Genomic DNA, 24543 nt, shown 5'->3' with positions numbered 1-24543 from the left:
TCTCCCGGTCGCGGCCGGCTACGACAGAGCCTGGATTCGAACCAGGATCTCTAGTGGCACAGCTAGCACTGCAATACAGTGCCTTAGACCACTGCGCCACTCGGGAGATTCTACATGCTGTGATGGATTGTTATTACTGTCACTAGAATAATTTCCTTACCATTGTAGTCTAGGCAGAGTACCAGTAAAGACTGAAATCATTTGCATTATACCCAGGAAAAACATGATAATGGGCAGTAATGGGAACACATACATTTACTATAACCAACAGCAGTTGTAAACAAATGGCAAGTAAAAAGACAAAATTCACTAAATGAAATGAGAGTAGTGCAACAGAGAGACAACCAAACCCAGGGATGAATTGTACCCAAAGGTATCCTGCAGTTTCTACCTTTTGATGTTCTCACCATCTAGCACAGAGAGGCTTATCAAAGGCTTATCATAGGCTTATCAAAGGCTTATCAAAGGCTTATCATACATGTCTACAGTACAGACAGTCTTCACTACTGGGCCATAAAGAGAGAGTAGCTCTCATCCACCCTCCAGCCCGTCCCCCTGTTTGACATCATGTATTGTTAATGAGAGCCAGCTGCCCACAACATCAGAACATAACTTCATACAAGTATAAAAAAAACATAAAAGTTAGTGCTTTAAACAGGTCCAGATTCCTTTGTGTGCCACAGGGCAGAACAGCCTGCTCGTTGTGATTACAATCAATGGTGCCTGTGATCATCAGGGTGGAAATTAGTTCTCAGCCCAGGAGCACAAACAGACACGTGCACACACGCACGCACACACACACACACACACACACACACACACACACACACACATGCTTGGATGTGCACCCCCTGGCCTAGGAACACACGCACGATCATTCGATATAGCATACATATACACACACGCAAATGGGGCAGGACTCATGCCTCAGACTGGGGATTCATTTTATAAACACTGTGGTTTGCCAGAGCCATGTGTTGGCTGCAGCCTGTCTTATATTTAGAAGCAGCAATGTATGGGTACAATATAAAACACGTCAAATTACCCTGATTATGTTTTATTAGTGAGGTCAATCATTTCAGAGTGCCCCCTCCCTGTTTCCAATTATTTAATAATTTAAGTGGCAAATAGTTTTGACATCCACGCTATTCTTTTACAGTGTAATCAATTTCATGCACCGTCTCTGTTCCTGCCTCCTGTTGGGTTCTCAGAAGGGAAAATGGCTTTAGCAGAGGCGTAAATTACAGGCTATAAGGCTATAATTACAATATTATGAGTAATATCAACTTCTGTAGACCTCTTATTACACATAAACATAAATAAGTGACATTATTTGTCTGGGTTTGAACCAGATGTGACCTGATCCTTAGCATATGTTACATAAGGAACACCCAATGCCAGGCAGAGCACATTCTGATAGGCAGGCTGTACCAGTCAGGAACAATCAGAACTAAATAGAACAGCTTTTCTTTCTCTCTGTTACTTAACAGAAACACAATGCTCTTTGAACCAACCAGATGTTATAACGGTGTTTTACCTGTTTCCAGTTGCATGAGACAGATGCCAGATAAACAGATGCCAGGTTGCCCAATTCATTAGTTTATCAAAAGAAAAACAGGGAAGAAAGAGATGAACAGATGTTGTTGATTTGTCAATCGTCTTTCTAATCATTTTAAAGTTATTTTCCATACAATCTTAGGACCAAATCCTCCATCTTACAAGACAACCCCTCATGTAACAACAATCTGCTTGATATGATTACTTTGTGATTAAGGTAGAACTGAGGAGGTGGTTGTTCTTCTATCCATTCTAACATCCTGTGAGTGGATTCCTTCCTTCTGAAGCCAACCACAGACCGGCTCCTTGTCCCGCAGCCCCCACCCCAGGTCCTGCCCTGCCCCCTGCCCTCCCCCGGGCCCCGGCTGCAGTGTCTGTCCTCTGGGGGGACGGTGACCTCTGACCTGCCTTTGAGGCTCCTCTACTGTCCAGCTCTGTGATCCAGGGCCCTGTCACGGACTTCAGAGGAGAGAGAGGAAACACTAGATCTAAAGTTGACTCCCTAGCCACTGGTCACTCCTAAAGCTTTAGGCAACTGTGACATGATGACAAGGGTAAATTATTCCTTGACTACTGGCTGTAACCTGAGTTTAAATCAAATCACAGTTCCCTTTATCTAAACTTTCACATAGCTTTACAGTACACATAATCCTACCTTTCATATAGTACTACAGTACACAGAATTGTGGATTTCGACATTTACAGTATGTATTTTATTGCCAATATCTGAATGCAACTGTGCTGAATGTTTGAGGAAGTGAGCATGCTAAGATGAAATAGGCCAATAGCGCCCTCAAAACTTAATTCATTATGAGCAGGTCACGTTGATCAATATTTGTTCATTCCCAGGAAGGACCATTAAAAGTACAAGTGCAAATCCAAGGAGTTTATAAACCGCTATTACTCTGCTGGATGATAGTTTAAAACTGATCTCTCTCCACTATGTATGCCTGTTAGTGGAGAAGAATGTTTAATTAGGAGAGAGGGATCTGGATAATGATTTCTCAGCGGAGGCCTTCTTAATAAACACTTAGAGGAATCTCAATGGACCTCTTGTTTACCTTTGACCCGAAGCTTGAGAAACTCAATGGCAGGTCCTCCTAACATTGTGTGTTTGCAATTCGACACATTAGGCTAGTGGGTGAAAAGTGAGAAGTGTTGCTCCCACAAAGAGGTGGATGACCTGTGTGATTAGAGAACAATATATAATTTATAAATAATAATAATTTATACAGTATATGAGACCATAAACAACATGGTAAAACAATGACTACTTTTAGTCATTTGAAATTTGTGTAAAATACAGGCTCAATAAAAATCGCTACCCTTCTCCACAAGTGTGCTGAGATCTGAATATGGAGCTATCCAAGGGTCAAGGGCATACAGATAGACATGTATTCATTGTATTTTTGTCTCTTAATGTGTCCTTGAGGATCCATACACTATTCTGTGTATCAAATCACTTACGCCGAATATGTCACGTTCGTTGAATGACGGGACAGACCAAGGCGCAGCGTGATATACGTACATGTTTATTAACGTAATAAACACTCGACAAAACAATAAACGAAACGAAACGTGAAGTCCAAGGTAGCACACACAACATACCTTACAAGGAACAAGATCCCACGACACACTAGTGCCAATAGGCTGCCTAAGTATGATCCCCAATCAGAGACAACGAGCTACAGCTACCTCTGATTGGGAACCACACCGGCCAACATAGATATACACCTACTAGAAAAACAACATAGAACATACACAACAAAGAATATACACACCCTGACTCAACATATAAGAGTCCCCTGAGTCAGGGCGTGACAGTACCCCCCCCCAAAGGTGCGGACTCCGACCGCACAACCTAAACATAACAGGGTAGGGGCCGGGTGGGCATTCCGCCTCGGAGGCGGATCCGGCTCGGGGCGTGACGACCTCTCACTCTCCGCCTCCCTGTTGCGCCCCTGGTCTGGTCTGGACCTCGGCGCGCTGCTTCCCCTCTCCTTCCTCCCACGATACACCAGGCCCTGTCTGAACCCTGGTGTGGGAGACCCCGAACCTGGAGAGGGGCTGACGTCATGGTCTGGACTGGAGCCGCTGACCGGAGCTGGACTGGGCACCGGTGGAGCGGACTACTCTGGCTCCGGAGTGGAGCCGCTGACCGAAGCTGGATCAGGCACCGGTGGAGCGGACTGCTCTGGCTCCGGAGTGGAGCCACTGACCGGAGCTGGACTGGACCCCGGTGGAGCGGACTGCTCTGGCTCCGGAGTGGTGCAGCTGACCGGAGCTGGATCAGGCACCGGTGGAGCGGACTGCTCTGGCTCCGGAGTGGAGCAGCTGACCGGTGCCGGACCAGGCACCGGTGGAACGGGCACAGGCCGTGCCGGACTGGACAAACGCACCACTGGTCTGGTGCGAGGAGCAGGCACGGGCCGGACTGGACTAGGAACACGCACCGACTGGCTTGGTGCGAGGGACAGGAACGGGCCGGGCCGGACTGGCGACGCGCACCACTGGCTTGGTGCGAGGAGCAGGAACAGGCCGGGCCGGACTGGCGACGCGCACCACTGGCTTGGTGCGAGGAGCAGGAACAGGCCGGGCCAGGCTGGCGACGCGCACCACTGGCTTGGTGCGAGGAGCAGGAACAGGCCGGGCCGGGCTGGCGACGCGCACCACTGGCTTGGTGCGAGGAACAGGAACTGGCCGGGCTGGGGACGCGCACCACTGGCTTGGTGCGAGGAGCAGGAACAGGCCGGGCCGGGCTGGCGACGCGCACCACTGGCTTGGTGCGAGGAGCAGGAACAGGCCGGGCCGGGCCGGACTGTGGAGGCGGACTGGAGGTCTAGAGCGGAGAGCTGGCACAACCCGTCCTGGCTGGCTGCCCACTTTCGCACTACACGTGCGGGGTGCTGGCACAGGACGCACTGGGCTGTGCATGCGCACTGGCGATACAGTTCGTAGAACTGGCGCAGGATATGCGGGGGACCAAGGAAGGCGTACTGGAGACCAGGAGCGTTGAGCCGGCACACCCCGTCCTGGCTGGATGCCCATCTTCGCACGGCACGTGCGTGGTGCAAGCACAGGACGTACAGGACTGTGCCGGCGCACTGGCGACACAGTACGTAGCTTCGCATAACACGGAGCTTGCCCAGTCATACGCCTCTTCGCGTGAGTACGGGGAGTTGGCTCTGCTCTAACCCTAGGCTTCACCAACCACCCCGTGTGCCCCCCCCAAAAAAATTATTGGGGCTGCTTCTCGGGCTTCCTCCTCGACCGGCCTCCTCCGTGTTGCCGTTGCTCCTCTCCTGCCTGGGCATCTAACTTAGCCCATGGTCCTCTCCCCGCAAATATCTCTTCCCATGACCACAAATTGGCCACCTGTGACATGGCCATCCGCTCCGCCTGGACACGCTGCTTGGTCCTCGTTTGGTGGGATCTTCTGTCACGTTCGTTGAATGACGGGACAGACCAAGGCGCAGCGTGATATACGTACATGTTTATTAACGTAATAAACACTCGACAAAACAATAAACGAAACGTGAAGTCCAAGGTAGCACACACAACATACCTTACAAGGAACAAGATCCCACGACACACTAGTGCCAATAGGCTGCCTAAGTATGATCCCCAATCAGAGACAACGAGCGACAGCTGCCTCTGATTGGGAACCACACCGGCCAACATAGATATACACCTACTAGAAAAACAACATAGAACATACACAACAAAGAATATACACACCCTGACTCAACATATAAGAGTCCCCTGAGTCAGGGCGTGACAGAATACAACAGGTGTAGACCTTACCGTGAAATGCTTAATTACAAGCCCTTAACCAACAATGCAGTTTTAAGAAAATAGAGTTAAGAAAATATTTACTAAATAAACTAAAGTAAAACATTAAAAAATAAATAAAAAAGTAACACAATAAAATAACAATAATGAGGTCTATAACAGAGTTGTTATGTTCTTTGTGTTTCTGCAGTGAAAGAGCGCCTTACAGAAATGAAAACTCTTGAAATTGGAAGGTCATCGAATCCGGCATGACCAAAATACATTCGTAAAGTTACTTCCTAAGCTCAAGTACAACTCTTGGTATTTGTGCTAATCCTCTCTGCAGACATATTATTTTATATGTGTCGTATAGTTGTATAATGTGTGCCATGCATGTAGTGAGGTCTACATGCATACATACATGTTCTGGTCTTCATTAGACTATGGCTGAACATCCTCCCGGCCTGACAGAGAAGGTCTTTCATCTGCACCTCCCCAGCCTGGTCCTGCTCAACCAGAATCTAACTAGTAACACCCCATAGCCCTAGGCAAGGTCAGAGTTTGCACCAGCACACAACATTACAGCAACATTGCCTGCTCTAATGGAAAAATAACAACATTCAAGTTACTTTGCATCAATCTCATAGACAATGTATTCCAGTCCAACCATTCATATAAGTCCCAATGGAAATGGAATAGTTCCAGGTGGTTGTGATCTAAAAATAATACCATGCTCCGTCAATGGCAATGGAACTGACCTGGAACTCACATGGGAATAGACGCGTGAGCATTCATATCATTAAGGTTACCAATCATAACTGGTAACTTGACGAGTGACAATGAATGGGAAATGACTGTATAGCGAGACGTCCTTTTAAGTTTGCCTAATGAAATGTAAGCACTATATTAGAGGGCCCCAACCCCAATACTGCAGGGCATGAAAACCATCTGAAATCCATTGATTCCTTATGAGGTACGGCTGATATTGTTGGGGCAGCAGGGTGTGTGCATGCATTACGACGTGGCGAGTCTATTGTAAGTGAAAAGAGGAGACAGACAGAACTAGCGTGCAAGGTTTGATGAATGGCGAAGCATGGTTCAGTGCAATGCTAATCTGCAGAACGGGTGCTGAGGGGTCAGAGGAAATGTGTGGGATACAGACTATCTTTGTTGCTGTCCACTGAAAGGAGTTAGTGTTTTATATACCCCATTTTAATCAAAAAGACAAACGTCAGCGAACAGAAGGGTAAATATTTGACTGACTGATTATTCAAGAAGTCCAAAAGGACAATATTGTTTACCAAAATATGTTTCAATTGGAAAACAATATCCCCTAGCCTGGAACAATGGGCTTGTAATGTCATGCGAAATGAATAAATGCTATCTTGGCTTGTAGCATCCGAGACAAGCTTTTGTGCCCGACAACAAGCCTTTTATTTAGTTGTTGCAGTTTTTATTTCCTTTTATATCCTCAGAGACTTGGACTTAGTGCAGCGTGGCTCAAAGGAGGATGGAGGCCTTTGTTTTGATGTTTTCACACTTGAGGGCTGTGGTATTTGGTGTGTGTATAGAGAGGACTGTGACAGGCTGAAAGGGAGAGGGGCTGGCTCACAGAGAAAGGAGGCCTTGGCTAAACACTGGCCATGGTCCTGGAGCACAGAGCAGCACAGAGGAGGATTAGTGTGCATGGACTGAGAGGAACTAATCTCGTGACATAATAGAACTGTACATAAACAACATCCTGAGAGGAGAGTGGCCTGCCACGGCCATAGTCTCAGCCACAGCCAAAGACAGCCAAAGACTGACTGGAGAGCAGAGGGCCTGAGTAGGTGAAAAGCAGGGCTCTGAATAATTAGCTAGCTGCCGACTGTGGAAAGACCAGGCTGGTTCTTGACCACTTGGAAATGTGGATGTCCTTAGAGGCACAACAGCCAATCGTCTACAGTCTAGACTTGTAGGGTCTCTGTTGGCACAGAGAAAGTTGTTCAAGCACAAGTCGCGCACACACTCACGGACAAGCATGCATGAGCACATGGAAACTGGGATTGAAGATTTGGCAATATACAGTACACTAATCCACTAATCTTGTACATGAATCTTGATATACCTACAAAACAATGCAATTATCATCCTTTTCACAGATTCATGATATTGCATTAATAAACAGTAATAGATCCCATAATAGCTTGAGACAATACCATTGTATAAAACCCATATGCAGAGAACACTTAGCAGTTTGTGGGAGAGCTACAGTAATCGGCTGTCTGTCAGTTGTGTATATGAAAAGCAAACCAGAATTTGAGGTCTAAAACAGCAGTGTAGACATTACAAGGGGCATAAGGGCTAACCAAATGTAACATGCTGGGTCGTCCAAAACAAATGTCAGGATGTCCAGACTATGTAAAACTACATCAGGCCACACACTTGGCCAGTGCTGAGGTGTTCCATGGCCTTGTATGGGTGTTACTGGCACAACAAGCGTAGAAGGTATGAGTCAGCCGCAGACAGCTGACTGACTGATCACAGCCAAAAAATAACTATTAAGTAGCACTAGCATCTGTGAGGTATGATTCATATAAAAACTCAAGGAAAACACCTCAAACCTCTGGCCTATCCTCATTTTAGTCGATTTCACACAGTTTACTGTATTCTCTCTCATACCAGCAGCATTTATGTACTCACAAAAATGTCAACATTCCACAGCGTATTGAAAAAGTGAAGGGATTGAGACAAGAAGGATTTAAAGCTGTTCAAATACAAACAGCACACTTTACTTATCTGGCAGGACACAATACTGTAGTCTAAAGGAGAGTATTATGTCCAGGGCACCCAACTCCAGCCATGGCATGCTGGTAAGCTCTGAATGACCTGTTTATTTAGACTGTTTGAGTGTATGTCTCAAGCGTCTGGGGAGATTAGTGAATATGCTATGTTGGAGTCTGGCATTATGGACTACACAGCCAACATAAGCACCAGCATCTGCCAAATAGTCCAATGTTTAGACAATATATACAATTTCATATGGACTCCTCACAGCTATTTTAATTAAGCGGGAAAAGCATAAGGAATATGTTAAGGATTATTTTATTACTTACCAGTTTGTACAGTTTCTACCATGGAAAAATAACATGTAACATGAGACTATATTTACAATTCCATTTTTACAAAATGTCTTTACAAGATGTTTTGCCGGTTCAAAAATACTAGACTAAAACACAACACACACACATAAATCAAACTTTGTAATACACACATAAATAAATAGACATTCACTGACTGTTCCACAACAAATATTTCTACAGCCAAGAACATAAAATTCCATAATTTCCACACAAAGTTATAATTTCATTAATAAACATGACATATTATTCCACATATAATTCTCTGTTAATCTGTTAATGAAACATTGCTAACATATTCAAAAGAGGTAACACAGACATATTCATGCCTACAGAACACTAATGTTTGACATGCAAAACCATTACAAGCATTCAATTTGAAGCTAGTAATTTATTTACAGTTTAAATTCAAATGTACTTCTACATGGAACATACTATGATAAATATTCTGGGTTAAACTACACTGGTTTTAGTTACATTATTCATCAGTACATACGGTATGCCTAAGCGCCATCTTTTTACTTGGTAAAACAAAATAAATAGGTGAACTCCAACGCTCCTTTCTCAATGAATACATGATTGTGTTTTACAATTGTATGGCGTTTTCTCCACTGTTATTAACGTGTCTTCAGTTTAGTTACCATGATCTTAAAACAAAATGTGAATTACTTTTTCTTGTCCTTTTATAATCTAACAACCTTTGTGTTCTAGATATACAAAGATATACAATTGGAATTGATAATATACTGTTTTGTTATTGTTTCTTTTGGACCAAAACAGTTTGAGAATTCCTTAACTCCTTAACCAACTTAGTCTTACTGTCCCACAAATAATGGGAGTCCTACATATCAGTATGTATCTGACTGTATGGTGCAGAGTGCCCAGTCAGTGTATGGAATCAGAAAGGACTGAGGGGAAAGCATATGCTGTGCAGCCTGAAGGTGAACCCATATCACATAGGTTGGGGTCAGAGTTCATGGTCTGCTGTGTTTGCTGTGTTGCTGTTTGGTTCCACACTGTATTCCCTGCCTGGGTGAAGGTGCTGAGAGACATTGGTTCCTGTCCCACTGGGTCTGATGGGTCAGGGGTCTCAATGTCTCTCTGCTGAGGGCTTCTGATGGTGTGGATGGTGCTGCCTGAGTCTGGGTCCTACAACACACAAAATACATGTCAATATCAGTTCCTAATGGTACTACAGAATAATTATCAAAATAGAGTCATCTATGGTCATGCAAGAAATATACTCGTCATTGATGACCTCAGAAGATGGCACTGAAGAGTCACAGATTTTCTCAAATGAGCTATGGTATCTCTGTTTAAATCTAGTTGGACACAGTCATGTGGCTGCCTAGAGGAGAGCAACAGTTGTAGTCAGTGGTCAGTGAGTTGGTACTTACGGTGTTGCAGGACTGGTAGCACACTGGGGGTCTGGAAGGTCTTGATGGTGGCAGGACCCTCCCCTCCTGACGTTATCACCTGGACCTCCAGTCTGTAGTACGTGGCTGGCCGCAGGTTGGACACCACCAGCAGATTATGGTCCTGAAAGGGTTAACAGCACAAGAGAAGACCATTAACCATCTTTGGTAGTACTGTAGAAAACATTATTTGATATAACATTCGGTATATAAGAGGTATTCAGACACCTCCAAGGATAAATCGAAGTTGATCGATTTTTTGTTGTTGTTGTCAAGAACTCATACTAATGACATTTTCTATCAGCTTCCATTTTCTTTCGTGAAACCTTTTCTACAATTGTAATGGAATTGAACAGTAATGTTGTATCAACTTCTATTTGTCCTCCAAGACTGGCTGAATACCTTTCTCATATACAGTTGACTGTTGTTTAAAGCATTCATCTTGGTTGGACTTCGGGTAGTATCACTTTCTGGTCCCCGTATAACTTTTTTCACATAGAAGTCTAGAGTTTTTGTCCGTTCTGATGTTAACATGTTGAATTAGCTGTTGACTAAACCTGGGCTATATCCCATCCACCATCTGCTCTCTATTCAGCCACAGAGGCAAATAAATATTTATCCTGTTTTCTCTCTTTCCCTGCCTGATAAACTGAGTGTAGTGATGGGTGTTTTTATTTTTAGAGCTGCGAGCGGCTCACTGGGTGGCGCAGACAGGCGGAGCGTGTTGTTGATCGAGTAGATTATGTAAAACAGTGGGTTTTGCAGCGCGCTCATACAGGATGAAAGAGGAAGCAGGGAAGGTAGATGAAACACGGGAGGAGGAGAACTTCTAACGGGACTCAGCACCCCTCCCTCAGATCTCTCTCTCTGTGAGTGCACACCACTGCTTATCTAGTTCTTCATGTAAAGAGGGCAATGCAGTGTATCCTTAAATTACCTCCACTCCTGGCAGGCATTGTATAATGAAATGCTGAAGATAGCACTTATTCTTTCAGCACACAGAGGGCAGTATCCCTGGGAAAAGTACAATATATTCTTGATAATATTTTCTTTCAAATCCTTGCTAAGCTTTTGTGTCCTACAGCAAAAGCAAATACATTACAATAGTCACATCCTGGTATAAACAATTCTAAAAAGTGAGTGAGTGCATGTACCTTTCCAAAGAAGAATTTCCGTTACAGGAATAATAGTTATTTGAATATAACGGAGTTGAATAGACTCACTGGAGGCAGGATCTGGGACTGGGAGATGAGGCTGTTGGGCAGGCTGTTTTGTCGGCTCTCAGTGGTGACCTCGGCCCAGGTGACCTGGAAGCCTGTGATTCGTTGATGGGCCAGGACCTGTGACACCCGCCACAGAAAGTTGCCAGTGATGTTTCCCTCGTGGATGGAGAAGGATGCCGTCAGATTCTCCGGCTTAGCCAACACTTTGGGAAGTGGGGCTGCTGAGAGAGTTCGGAATAACTATGTTGAAAAATACTTGTTTGATGGACATGTGTTCTTGGCAGAATATAAACTGTATAGGCTATGGTGGGAAGAAATTAGTCACAGTAAATAAATAAGGCAAAAATCTACTATAACATGAGAAGAAGAAGCATCTTTCAACAACCGTGTGGAGAACTTAGGAGTCTGGCACATAATGCAACATGACAATAAGAGTAGGACCATAACATGACCTGGTTGTACTGAGCAGCTGACTCACCTCCCTCCCCGGGACAGGGGATGTGTTTGTGGCTCTTGCTCTTGATGGTGGCGCAGGATGGGGTGAGGAAGGTGGTGCTCTCATCCTTGGTGCGCCTCTTGGACTTGAGCATGTGAACAGTGACTTTGTACTTGCAGGAGAAGAGCAGGCCCGGGAGGTTGATGTAGTTCTCCTGAGCCAAGAGACACATTAAACGTTCAGAGCCCTGACATGATGTCGCCCAGGTCACGTCCCGGGGAACCACCACAGATAATTAAATACATGGAGCCAAGAGATCAGGTTCCCTCCCTATGCCCTGGAACATGGCCCACATTACTGAACCACTTTGAACAGTCACATTTTAGTGGTTAACCCACTAGTCCTCCATTCAAACTACAACGCAAACTGATTATATTATTTTTATGGGTTCCAAGTGTAACACAAATATAAAAGGGGGTATTTGATAAAGACGAGGGGACCCAAGTGCATTTCGAGGTAATTTGAAATGAAAATGACATGTACATTCAATGTTAATTAATTATTTTCTGCATTCTAATGCCACAGCCTTGTTTCAGACATTAATAGCCTCCCTCTTTTTCCAGGAAACATGAAGATTTCCTGCTGAGTTGCTGATCTTTTTATTAAAAACAACAACAATATAATATAATACAAAATAATACGAATTGCCGCTCCCATCAGTCTGTTCATTGGGTGCGCTTGCCCCCACCCATCCCAAAACACCTGCAGGGCGAAGCCCTCGTCCCGGCCCAAAGGAATATTCCAAGGGCGGGAAGGACCAAGCCCCACCCAACGCCCAGGCGGGCATAGAAGCGAGCGTACCCATAACCACCAGGACCAGCACACCCACCGCTCACTGCGTGAAAGCAAAACAGAAAACATAAATAACTAAATGCAAAACATACAATAATCACATCCCCACCCTCACCCCTGATTGGAGGACCTCAAACATTATACTGTGCGTGTGTACAGTGCCTTCGGAAAGTATTCTGACCACTTGACTTTTTCCACATTTTGTTAGGTTACAGCCTTATTCTAAAATTGATTAAATCGTTTTTTCCCCTCAACAATCTACACACAATACCCCATAATGACAAAGCAAAAACTGTTTTTTATACAATTTTGCTAATAAAAAAAATAATGAAATATAACATTAACATAAGTATTCAGACCCTTTACTCAGTACTTTGTTGAAGCACATTTGGCAGCGATTACAGCCTCGGTTCTTCTTGGGTATGACGCTACAAGCTTGGCACACTTGTATTTGGGTAGTTTCTCCCATTCTTCTCTGCAGATCTTCTCAAGCTCCGTCAGGTTGGATGGGGAGCGTAGCTGCACAGCTATTTTCAGGTCTCTCCAGAGATGTTCAATCGGGTTCATGTCTGGGCTCTGACTGGGCCTCTCAAGGACATTCAGAGACTTGTCCCGAAGCCACTCCTGCGTTGTCTTGGCTGTGTGCTTAGGGTCGTTGTCCTGTTGGATAGTCAACCTTCACCCCAGTCTGAGTAATCTGGAGCAGGTTTTCATCAAGGATCTCTCTGTACTTCGCTCCGTTCATCTTTGCCTTGATCCTGACTAGTCTCTCAGTCCCTGCCGCTGAAAAACATCCCCACAGCATGATGCTGCCACCACCATGCTTCACCGTACGGATGGTGCCTGGTTTCCTCCAGACGTGATGCTTGGCATTCAAAGAAAATCTAATTTTATTTGTCACATGCGCCGAATACAACAGGTGTAGACCTTACAGTGAAATGCTTACTTAAAAGCCCTTAACCAACAATGCAGTTCAAGAAATAGGGTTAAGAAAATATTTACAAAATAAAAAAAATAAAAAAAATACAATAAAAAAGTAACACAATAAAATAACAATACAGAGGCTTTATCAAGGAGTACCGGTACCGAGTCAATGTGCGGGTGTACAGGTTAGTCGAGGTAATTTGTACATGTAGGTAGGGGTAAAGTAACTATGCATTGATAATAACAGCGAGTAGCAGCAGTGTGTCAATGTAAATAGTCCGGGTGGCCGTTTGATTAATTGTTCAGCAGTCTTATGGCTTGGGGGTAGAAGCTGTTAAGGAGCCTTTTGGACCTAGACTTGGCACACCATTACCGATTGCCGTGCAGTAGCAAAGAGAACAGTCTATGACTTGGGTGACTGGAATCGTTAAAACATTTTTGGGCCTGGATAGCAGGAAGCTTGGCCCCAGTGATGTACTGGGCTGTACGCACTACCTTCTGCAGCGCCTTACTGTCGGATGTCGAGCAGTTGCCATACCAGGTGGTGATCCAACCAGTCAGGATGCTCTCGATGGTGCAGCTGTATAACTTTTTGAGGATCTGAGGACCCATGCCAAATCTTTTCAGTCTCCTGAGGGGGAAAAGGTTTTGTCGTGCCCTCTTCATGACTGTCTTGGTGTGTTTGGACCATGATAGTTTGTTGGTGATGTGGACACTAAGGAACTTGAAACTCTTGACCCGCCCACTACAGCCCCGTCGGTGTAAATGGGGGCGTGTTTGGCCCTGCTTTTCCTGTAGTCCACGATCATCTCCTTATTCTTGCTCACGTTGAGGGAGAGGTTGTTGACCTGGCACCACCCTGCCAGGTCTCTGACCTCCTCTCTATAGGCTGTCTCATTGTTGTCGGTTATCAGGCCTACCACTGTTGTGTCGTCAGCAAACTTAATGATGGTGTTGGGAGTTGTGCTTGGCCACACAGTCATGGGTGAACAGGGAGTACAGGAGGAGACTAACCACGCACCCCTGAGGGGCCCCCGTGTTGAAGATCAGCGTGACAGATGTGTTGTTGCCTACCCTTACCACCTGGGGGCGGCCAGTCAGGAAGTCCAGGATCCAGTTGCAGAGGCAGGTGTTTAGTCCCAGAGTCCTTAGCTTAGTGATGAGCTTTGTGGGCACTATGGTGTTGAACACTGAGCTGTAGTCAATGAACAGCATTCTCACATAGGTGTTCCTTTTGTCCTGGTGGGAAAGGGCAGTGTGCAGTGCGATTGGGATTGCGTCATCTGTGGATCTGTTGGGGCGGTATGTGAATTGGAGTGGGTCTAGGGTTTCCGGGATGATGGTGTTGATGTGAGCCATGACCAGCCTTTCAAAGCACTTCATGGCTACCGACATGAGTGCTACGGGGCGGTAGTCATTTAGGCAGGTTACCATTGCTTTCTTGGACACAAGGACTATGGTGGTCTGCTTGAAACATGTAGGTATTACAGACTCGGTCAGGGAGAGGTTGAAAATGTCAGTGAAGACACTTGCCAGTAGGTCCGCGCATGTTCTGAGTAAACGTTCTGGTATTTCGTCTGGCCCTGCGGCCTTGTGAATGTTGACCTGTTTAAAGGTCTTGTTCACATCGGCTAAGGAGAGCGTGATCACACAGTCGTCCAAAACAGCTGGTGATCTCATGCGTGCTTCAGTGTTGCTTGCCTCGAAGCGAGCATAAAAAGGCATTTAGCTCGTCTGGTAGGCTCGTTCCCTTTGTAGTCTGTAATAGTTTGCAAGCCCTGCCACATCCGACAAGCGTCAGAGCCGGTGCAGTAGGATTCAATCTTAGTCCTGTATTGACGCTTTGCCTGTTTGATGGTTAGTCTGAGGGCATAGTGGGATTTCTTATAAGCATCCTGATTAGTGTCCCACTCCTTGAAAGCGGCAGCTCTAGCCTTTAGCTCTGTGTGGATGTTGCCTGTAATCCATGGCTTCTGGTTGGGATATGTACGTACGGTCACTGTGGGGACGACATCGTCGATGCACTTATTGATGAAGCCGGTGACTGAGGTGGTATGCTCCTCAATGCCATTGGATGAATCCCGGAACTTATTCCAGTCTGTGCTAGCAAAACAGTCCTGTAGCGTAGCATCCATGTCATCTGACCACTTTCATATTGAGCGAGTGACTGGTACTTCCTGCTTTAGTTTTTGCTTGTAAGCAGGAATCAGGAGGATAGTACTATGGTCAGATTTGCCAAATGGAGGACGAGGGAGAGGCAAAAAAGTTAAATCTTAGTTTCATCAGACCAGAGAATCTTGTTTCCCATGGTCTGAGAGAGTCTTTAGGTGCCTTTTGGCAAACTCCAAGCGGGCTGTCATGTGCCTTTTACTGTGGAGTGGCTTCCGTCTGGCCACTCTACCATAAAGGCCTAATTGGTGGAGTGCTGCAGAGATGGCTGTCCTTCTGGAAGGTTCTCCCATCTCCACAGAAGAACTCTAGAGCTCTGTCAGACTGACTATCGGATTCTTGGTCACCTCCCTGACCAAGGCCCTTCTGTCCCGATTGTTCAGTTTGGCCGGGCGGCCAGCTCTAGGAAGAGTCTTGGTGGTTCCAAACTTCTTCCATTTAAGAATGATGGAGGTCACTGTGTTCTTTGGGACCTTCAATGCTGCAGAAATGTTTTGGTACCCTTCCTCAGATCTGTGCCTCGACACAATCCTGTCTCTGAGCTCTACAGACAATTCCTTCGACATCAAGGTTTGGTTTTTGCTCTGACATGCACTGTCAACTGTGGGATCTTATATAGACAGGTGTGCCTTTCCAAATCATGTCAAATCAATTTAATTTACAACAGTTGGACTCCAATCAAGTTGTAGAAACATCAAGGATGATCAATGGAAACGGGATGCAAAGGGTCTGAATACTTATATAAATAATGTATTTCTGTTTTTTATTTTTAATACATTTGCAAAATTTCTAAAAGCCTGTTTTCATTTTGTCATTATGGGGTATTGTGTGTAGATTGCTGAGGATTCTTTTTTTTAAAATCCATTTTAGAATAAGGCTGTGGCGTAACACAATGTGGAAAAAGTCAAGGGGTCTGAATACTTGCCGAAGGCACTCTATGTATTTATTCCCACACTCATTAATTCCAACCTTAAGACAGCCACAGATCAACCCATTTTTCTCGGTAGACAGCCACAGATCCCACAGTTGACAGTGCATGGTCCTCTGTAGCTCAATTGGTAGAGCATGGCGCTTGTAACGCCAGGGTAGTGGGTTCGATCCCCGGGACCACCCATACGTAAAAATGTATGCACGCATGACTGTAAATCGCTTTGGATAAAAGCGTCTGCTAAATGGCATATTATTATTATTATTATCATTCTACCATTTCCTCATGAAATACATCCCTTCATTCTACCATGGTGTCTCACTAGGGACTTGAACCTCCCCATCTGCAACATTTCTGTCTAAATTTCCCCCAAGAGCACAATTTTACCCAAGAGCACAATGATATTTCCTATTGACTGACTGTGGTCCAACCGCACTCTGATATTATGACATAACAACCATTCCTGGACCTGACTCCAAAAACAAGCCATGATGGACAGTACCAAAAGAGATCTTCTATTGATTCTGTTTCCGCGTGGCAGAGCCTGCACAAGGCTGACTGTTCAATGCCACATATACAGAGCATTATTTTTATAGTGAGAATGTTATATAATAGCTTAAATTGAAAATAAAGGATTCATGCGTCAATTGTTGTTTTGTATATCAGTTCATAAACCCGATGCCATGGTATTGGGATATAAATCTGTTCCCAACTATCTTGAATTTTATGCGGCATAGTTGTTAACCCTCTTGACTGTAAATGAAACTGACACATTTTACAATTTATATTGGTCATTTTAAACCATTTATGATTTTTTATTGGTGGAAGACAAACTCTTTTCTCTTTTAAGTAATTGCCTCTTCCATTTTTGTGGCAGAGCTGCGATGAGTTGGTTATAATTTTGTATTGAGCATACATCTCCATACACCTTGATTAATTGCTTGTATGACAATTTTAACATCATTGATTACAATGTACATCATAAACATGATACCTTATACTATACATTCTCTTCAAAAACATTGGTTCACCCTCAATCAGTACATTGAAGTTTAGCCATATTATTTGCTGTAATAACTGTTCTGCCTTTTCTGGAGGATAGCATTTGAATTGTAGCCAACTCTGTATGGCTTCATTTAAAAAGGAGCATACTTTAAACAGGGTTCCATTGTCAATCCACCGAAAATGGATGGTTTTAATCTGTATAACAGCAAAGAGACCCCTTTTAAGCATCGGATGTGCCTCTCTTAGTAGCTTACTGGAATTAAATCTTGCATTTGTAATAATGACATTCTACACTAATAGTCGTGAACTCAGAGGGTGAGTGTGTTCTCTCTGATATGCAACAGCCCTGATTAAAAACCAACCAAGGCGCCATGTTCACACACAAGAGACAAGTACAAGCGCCGTGCTGGAATCCTTCCCAGCGATCTATACAAAAAGGATGTGTATTTCCTAGCAACCAGAGAAGGGCTCCCTGAAGAATGTGTTAATTGCCAGGCCTATGCCATTCTGGAACAGCGCCGAGTTCAATCAGCGCCACACCCAACCCCAAACCAAACTCGCACACACGGACCCCCACACACACACACGGACCCACACACACACGGACCCACAGAGAGAGAAAAAAGCTCACACACACACAGCCCCTGCACCCAATGTGCTCATGCTGGGGGTGCATGGTCCCCCATTCTGGAAAACATTGTTTTAGTAAATGTGTTTTATTGGGCAGCGCACCACATTTGACCACACCGACTGAGTCATAATCAAAACAACAGTCACTGATTTACCCGCTGCAAAGCTACACAGCAGGACTGAGGCGCTGAGTGGGGCCCTTTTCTTTACACGAGATGTATTTTCTTAATACCAGACAAAAAGCTGGCGGGCACTTTGCATACCACTGAGTTGTAGGGCTGTGACAATACCAGCATCGCAATATTCTTTCCTTGACAAAAATGAAAACACAAAGCAGACCAAACTCTTTGGTCCTTTAAAAACCTACTGTATGTCAAATAGTGTGCTATAGCTTGGAAAATAAATAAACGTGACTCTGGATGACAACATGATGTTTGTTTCCGACACTAGGGCTGCTTTCCTAAATAAATTAAATCTGCTTCATGTTTTGAACCAGACACAGCCACACACACTTGGAGCAATGACCGTACTTTGATAGAAGGATGATTTGGGGTATGAGACGGACCTGTGTGACTGACTTCTCTGGTCCTCTGGTCTCGTTGTGGATGCAGTACTCAGGCATCCACTGGACATGGTAACGACTCACCAGAGGATCTGGAAGGAGAGGAGGAAGACAGAGAGGAGGAGGAGGAAGAGAGAGAGGAGGAGGAGGAGGAGAGAAATGAGGAGGAAGAGAGAGAGGAGGAAGAGAGTTGAGGAGGAGGAGGAGAGAGATGAGGATGAGGAAGAGAGAGAGGAGGAGGAGGAGGAAGAGAGAGATGAGGAAGAGAGAGATGAGGAGGAGGAAGAGAGAGATGAGGAGGAGGAAGAGAGAGATGAGGAGGAGGAAGAGAGAGAGGATGAGTAGGAAGAGAGAGAGGAGGAGTAGGAAGAGAGAGAGGAGGAGGAGGAAGAGAGAGATGAGGAAGAGGGAGATGAGGAAGAGAGAGGAGGAGTAGGAGGAAGAGAGAGAAGAGGAGGAGGAGGAAGAGAGAGAAGAGGAGGAGGAGGAAGAGAGAGAAGAGGAGGAGGAGGAAGAGAGAGGAGGAGGAAGAAAGATGAGGAGGAGGAGAGATGAGGAGGAGGAGGAGGAGAGATGAGGAGGAGGAGGAGGAAGAGCGAGAGGAGGAGGAGGAAGAGAGAGAGGAGGAGGAGGAAGAGAGAGGAGGAGGAGGAAGAGAGAGATGAGAGCGTACTCAATGACCTGGTGCAAAAACAACAACAAAGGACCCATGACAAAGATTATCAGACATGATTCATGCTTGTTGGATAAAATGATCTTATCGTATAATAAATGATCTTACAATAACACCCAGTCAGTGTCTGAGTACTCTCTATTACTGTCCCACCATCAGTCTGATCTTATCAGGCATCAACAGATGCTGCTGAAACACTATCTGGTGAAATGCTTTAAAACACGATTCTTAAATTTCCTACTGTGACTCATCTCAATATTACACTAATGTCACCATAATAAAAGAATAAATAAAAAGCATTTGAATTTGACTAAATACGTACATTCAAATATTTATCCTAAATGTTGTGTTGAACCATCTCATCAGCGGAACGTGGCCATGTTTAAAGGCCTACCCTCAGCAATGGTGAACCAGCCCCAGCGCCAGTCCCAAACCTCGGCCCCAGCCCCAGTTCGCTTCATTACTAAACCGTAGTCCCTCATAGGCTAATCAGCACTGTTTATGCTCCCATTGCCCCCTGTTATTTTACAGGAATTATTATTCATCTGGCTGTGTGTGTTCAGATGTGAAATTATACTTCTCCGATTAATAATTTAGTTACGCTGTGTTAGCCCTTGGCAGGAGCCTGGATTGCGGTCGGGAGATAAAAGGAGGCCTTTGAAGGTTTCGACACGGATCTGGCGTGCTCAGCCTCCCAGCAGTTTGGAAGTAGAAGAGAGGAATTAAGGGGAAGCGGGAATAAACAAGATATGCGTAGCCGAGCTGACAGAGAGGAAGAGGTATGTAAAACAAGGGAAGGAACATTAAATCAGGTATAGAGCAGCGCGGCAGAGTTACATAAATCATGGCTGAGAGCTTGCCTCAGAAGTCTACTGACCGCCGCCGCTATTACTGTCTGTCTGTCTGTCTGTCTGTCTGTCTGTCTGTCTGTCTGTCTGTCTGTCTGTCTGTCTGTCTGTCTGTCTGTCTGTCTGTCTGTCTGTCTGTCTGTCTGTCTGTCTGTCTGTCTGTCTCTCTCTCTCTCTCTCTCTCTCTCTCTCTCTCTCTCTCTCTCTCTCTCTCTCTCTCTCTCTCTCTCTCTCTCTCTCTCTCTCTCTCTCTCTCTCTCTCTCTCTCTCTCTCTCTCTCTCTCTCTCTCTCTCTCTCTCTCTCTCTCTCTCTCTCTCTCTCTCTCTCTCTCTCTCTCTCTCTCTCTCTCTCTCTCTCTCTCTCTCTCTCTCTCTCTCTCTCTCTCTCTCTCTCTCTCTCTCTCTCTCTCTCTCTCTCTGTGTCTGTGGGTCTCTCTGTGTCTGTGGGTCTCTCTGTGTCTGTGGGTCTCTCTGTGTCTGTGGGTCTCTCTGTGTCTGTGGGTCTGTGTGTCTGTTTCTGTGTGTGAGCCAGGCAGTGATACACTATCTCATCCTCTGAGACACTCCTTTATAAACCTGTCTCATGAAACAGCACAGACATTACTACTAGACCAGATGGGTCCCAATGTTGAGCTGCCTCAGAATGAGTGAGTGCAGTAATCAGCAGCGTTCAGTTAATCTGTCCTTCAGTCTGAAGTTCTGAACACAGAGTCTGATGAAGAGAAACCTGATCCTAGGCTATCAGTGACCAGGTTTCTCGCTCTCTCTCTTTCCTCCAGTATAACCCGGGTGGTCAGACGGAGACCCAGAGCCAGTCTGTGCCCACCACACCACCACCCTGCCAGACTAGGACTGTAGTCATCCACCCAAGCTAGGCCATGGGGCGAGCCCAGAACTAACTCCACAACACTCTGGGACTGAAAGCTTAGCCAACCCAGTCACAATCACTCAGCCTCCAGAGCCCGGGCCAGCCCTGCTAATCACTCTGGACCAGGAAGACTCTCCCTCTCTTCTCTGTCTCTTTCTCTCTCTCTCTGCGATTCAGCAGATGGCCTCTCCATCAGAAACACCACTGGGCCTCTCCTCTCCTCTCCCCAGCCAGGCCAGCCTGGGCATTCCTGCCTCCACTCTGTGGAGCTTGGCTTGGGCGATGACATATATTAGCAACATAACATAGTCCAGTGAATGGGTCTTGACAGGCTACCTTTGGAGCACGCCTTTCAAGGTTTCCATATTTTCGTAGGGGCTGGGGAACGGAGTCTAAGGAGTATGTGGACACTGCTGTGCGAGAATTTTTCGGTGAATGTTTTAACCCTTTCACGTCCTCCTTGTGTGTGTGTTTCTGGAGGGTGATGTCAGGTCTTTAAAACAAAATTGACGGTTTCAACACTAATATGAGAGAGGGCTCATATTAACTACAGCTGTCAATAAACCCCATCATACAGAGCTCCCCTCGTTCCCTGTGTTTATTGTTCTTCAGCTAACAGAACCTCCTAGACCTCCGCTCCTCCTGGTTCACGTGTAGACATTGATTAGCCAATAAAAGAATGAAGGGTGCCTGATGAAGGGCAGAATGATGTGGTAATTACAGTAGGGTAGGCGCCAAGGCCCACATACGGTACAATAATACGGTACGTACCTCCCCGGTTCTTCCAGTAAATGCGGACCTGTAGCTGGCCGTCCTGGTAGAAGGGTGTCCCCACCTCTAGAGGGCCGGCCGGGCGCTTACCAAGGGTGGAGCCAACGGGCATCATCACCTCCTCCTTCTCTTTCACTGGGTTGGAGAAGGAAAATACATCTGATTTCTAGTCCAGTTCATCTCATAAAAGCTCAAAATGCAGCTCTAAGCTCTAATATGGGAAGGTAACAGTATGTTTAAACATCTATGATCGTACCAATAGTTATGCTAATAAATACTGTAAAATGAATTCATAAAAACTATCAAACAGCATAATTATTTATCACTAAGTCAGATGAGTACAGCCTTGTTGAGACTCAATGTCCCATGATGCCTTACCAGAGTCGTTGTTCTGGGTGGCGGTGCTGAAGAGGAGCGATGCCTTGGAGCTCTTCAGACGAACCTGACCCCAGTAGGTGACTGCCTGCAGCTCCACTGTGTAGTTATTGTTAGTCAGCAGGCCCTCCAGATCCACCCAGCTCTGGGCCTGAAACCAGAGACAACACCACGTCAACCACAGCCAATGTGGCCAGACCACAGTCATGTCACTCAAACCAGATGACTCAGATCCCTGTCCCAGTCTAGTCTAGGCCATTCCAGTCCCAGCCCAGGCTAGCCCAGTCCCAGTCCCAGCCCAAGCCAGGTCTTTGGGAATAAGAACCATCCTTATTGGGAACACGTGTGCTGGTCTAAACCAACATGGAGAGAGAGGAGATAGTGATAGAGTCCCAGGCCTGAGGCTTTACGGTCCGTGTGAGGGAGCCGTGTTATCCCCATCCCCTGGGGCTTCATTACGTTGGGTTTAGGTCTCAGCATTCCTCCAGCAGCATGGGCCTGATAGGCTCCAGTTATTGACCAGTGCTTGTTTTGACATTCCACCATCAGCAGGTAGCTTTCAAAGCCCTGAGGTGCCAAAGTGGAAACCAGCAGTACATGTGTCAATAGATATCTGGTGTCTCCCAGCTTTCTCACCTCCACGCCACATCTGCATCTGGTTACCAACACTAATTCCGGATTCTAAATCAGCACAAGTGGCAGGACTGTCTAGACAATAGCGTTTTTGCTTTATTCTTCATAGCGATGCTAAGCTAAACAGACATTTGAGACTATTGCACTTGTTATACCACTTCATTTGACAGTTTATTCATTGTTATCCAATTACTAAGAAACCACTGGGCTAAAGGAGCTGGACTTATCCTAGGTTACCAGTAGTCAGTCTAAACAATAGTAACCTTGACAAATTTGGGTTAAGTTATCCAAGGAACACATCTTCGTGACACTGTAAGATTTATCTAGCCGTAAATGAGGAAAACATTATATGTTATGTTTTCTTTCAAAGCTTAACCAAGCGTTTAAGGGGAGTTTAATTTGTTTGAGGAAATAAAACAATGAAAATGGCCTGCAGTGTGCCGTGCTGCATGAGCGATAGCTTTAAGAGTTTATGTATTTAAATGCCTTACGTTGCTGATCTTTTTCCATTGTGGGGCTTGTGGTTCTTATTTACAGTGCAGAGACTAGGGGAGCGAGGCTGAGCTTCAGATGGGTCTGATACAACCAGCCCGTCCAGGCCCGTCCAGGCCCTCGGGTGTCTGGCCTCCCAACCCGCCGACACATCACCCAGATGGGAAGAGAAGAGCCGATGCTTACCCCGTTGGTGGTCTTCCTCCTCTTCTTCTTGGACGGCACCAGCGACTTGCCGGGAACGGTCCAGCTCCAGAAGACTTTGTAGTGATGGACGGGGATGTCGGGCTCCTCGGGCAGGGTCCAGTTAAGACGGGCTGTCACCGTCCCCTCAGCACCCAGCGTGTTGGTAACACACAGGCTGGTCGGTCTGGGAGGGGCGGCGGGATCTGGAGAGAGACCAGGAACACAGTACTGTAATGTCATGTAATTCACCGCAGTTCTCCTTCTCTCTCCCTCCAGCTGTTAGGCTTTAACACAGGGACTGACTGAGGAGGATAATGTTAGATACAGAAAGACTATTGTTTCTCAATGGAAGACAGAAAGAGATCGTGTCAGAGCTGTTTTTGTTTGTCCAATTTGGGAGCGACCACAAATAACGGCGGCAGCAGAAAACTGACAGCAGCAATGTCTTTTTGGTGCTAATGAGTGGCTGGTGATTCACAGACCAATGTAAAAAAAATCAACTAGAAGGGACGATCAATTAACCACATAAATGTGTTTATCCTTGATTAAAATCATGTCAGACGTTTGGTTTAATGTATCTAACCAGGATACATTTTTACCAGTTGAGACAGCTTTGCAGTGCAGCTGAGAGGCCAGAATAAGAGGGGCCCATATGAGAGGTGCCCAGCCAGTATGATGGTGTAAAGTCATTAGTCCACCACTGACAATCTGTCATGAAATGTTATGACAGGTGTCATGTCACGTCTATGACAGCGTTACACAGGACGGAGAGCTCGGCTCAACGGTCACCAAACACATTCTGCTCACTTTGGCTCAACCTTCACATTCCATCTTAACTTGACTCTACCTAGTGCGCGTGTGTGTGTGTGTGTACGTCCGAGTGTGCGTGCGTGCGTGTGTAAGATGCTGTTTCGGAGCTGGTTTTGAGGCTGGCCAGATGGGGTCTGCCCCAGGATTGCTGCCGGCTGCCGCATATAGTCAGTACTGATGTCAGGCCAGGGGTCCCAGGCAGGGCCAGGCAGAGGCAGGGCCAGGCAGAGGCAGAGGCAGGGGTCCCAGGCAGGGCCAGGCAGAGGCAGGACCAGGCAGAGGCAGGGCCAGGGGTC

At 45.8% G+C, this 24543-nt stretch overlaps 1 protein-coding gene across 2 annotated transcripts in view; it reads right to left on the bottom strand.

Annotated features, from left to right (window-relative positions):
- Positions 1-8396: 8396 nt before the first annotated feature.
- The window catches only part of LOC121571664 (anosmin-1), a 64732-nt gene continuing 48585 nt past the window's right edge, over positions 8397-24543 (bottom strand). The window contains exons 7-14 of one of the 2 annotated variants that reach the window (XM_041883258.1): positions 23438-23640; positions 22130-22277; positions 21752-21886; positions 18595-18683; positions 11564-11735; positions 11086-11306; positions 9845-9986; positions 8397-9596 (exon numbers count right to left, since the gene is read on the bottom strand). In XM_041883258.1, coding sequence (XP_041739192.1) covers positions 9538-9596; positions 9845-9986; positions 11086-11306; positions 11564-11735; positions 18595-18683; positions 21752-21886; positions 22130-22277; positions 23438-23640 — 1169 coding nt within the window. In that variant the 3' untranslated portion in view covers positions 8397-9537. The remainder of the gene's footprint in view (positions 9597-9844; positions 9987-11085; positions 11307-11563; positions 11736-18594; positions 18684-21751; positions 21887-22129; positions 22278-23437; positions 23641-24543) is intronic. The other variant, XM_041883259.1, reaches the window with a different exon arrangement.

The sequence above is a fragment of the Coregonus clupeaformis genome, chromosome 40 (assembly GCF_020615455.1).
Source record: "Coregonus clupeaformis isolate EN_2021a chromosome 40, ASM2061545v1, whole genome shotgun sequence".
In the NCBI taxonomy this organism is placed as follows: Eukaryota; Metazoa; Chordata; class Actinopteri; order Salmoniformes; family Salmonidae; genus Coregonus; species Coregonus clupeaformis.
The sequence above is the reverse complement of the archived record's forward strand: the minus strand, read 5'-3'. Positions and strand labels throughout refer to the sequence as shown.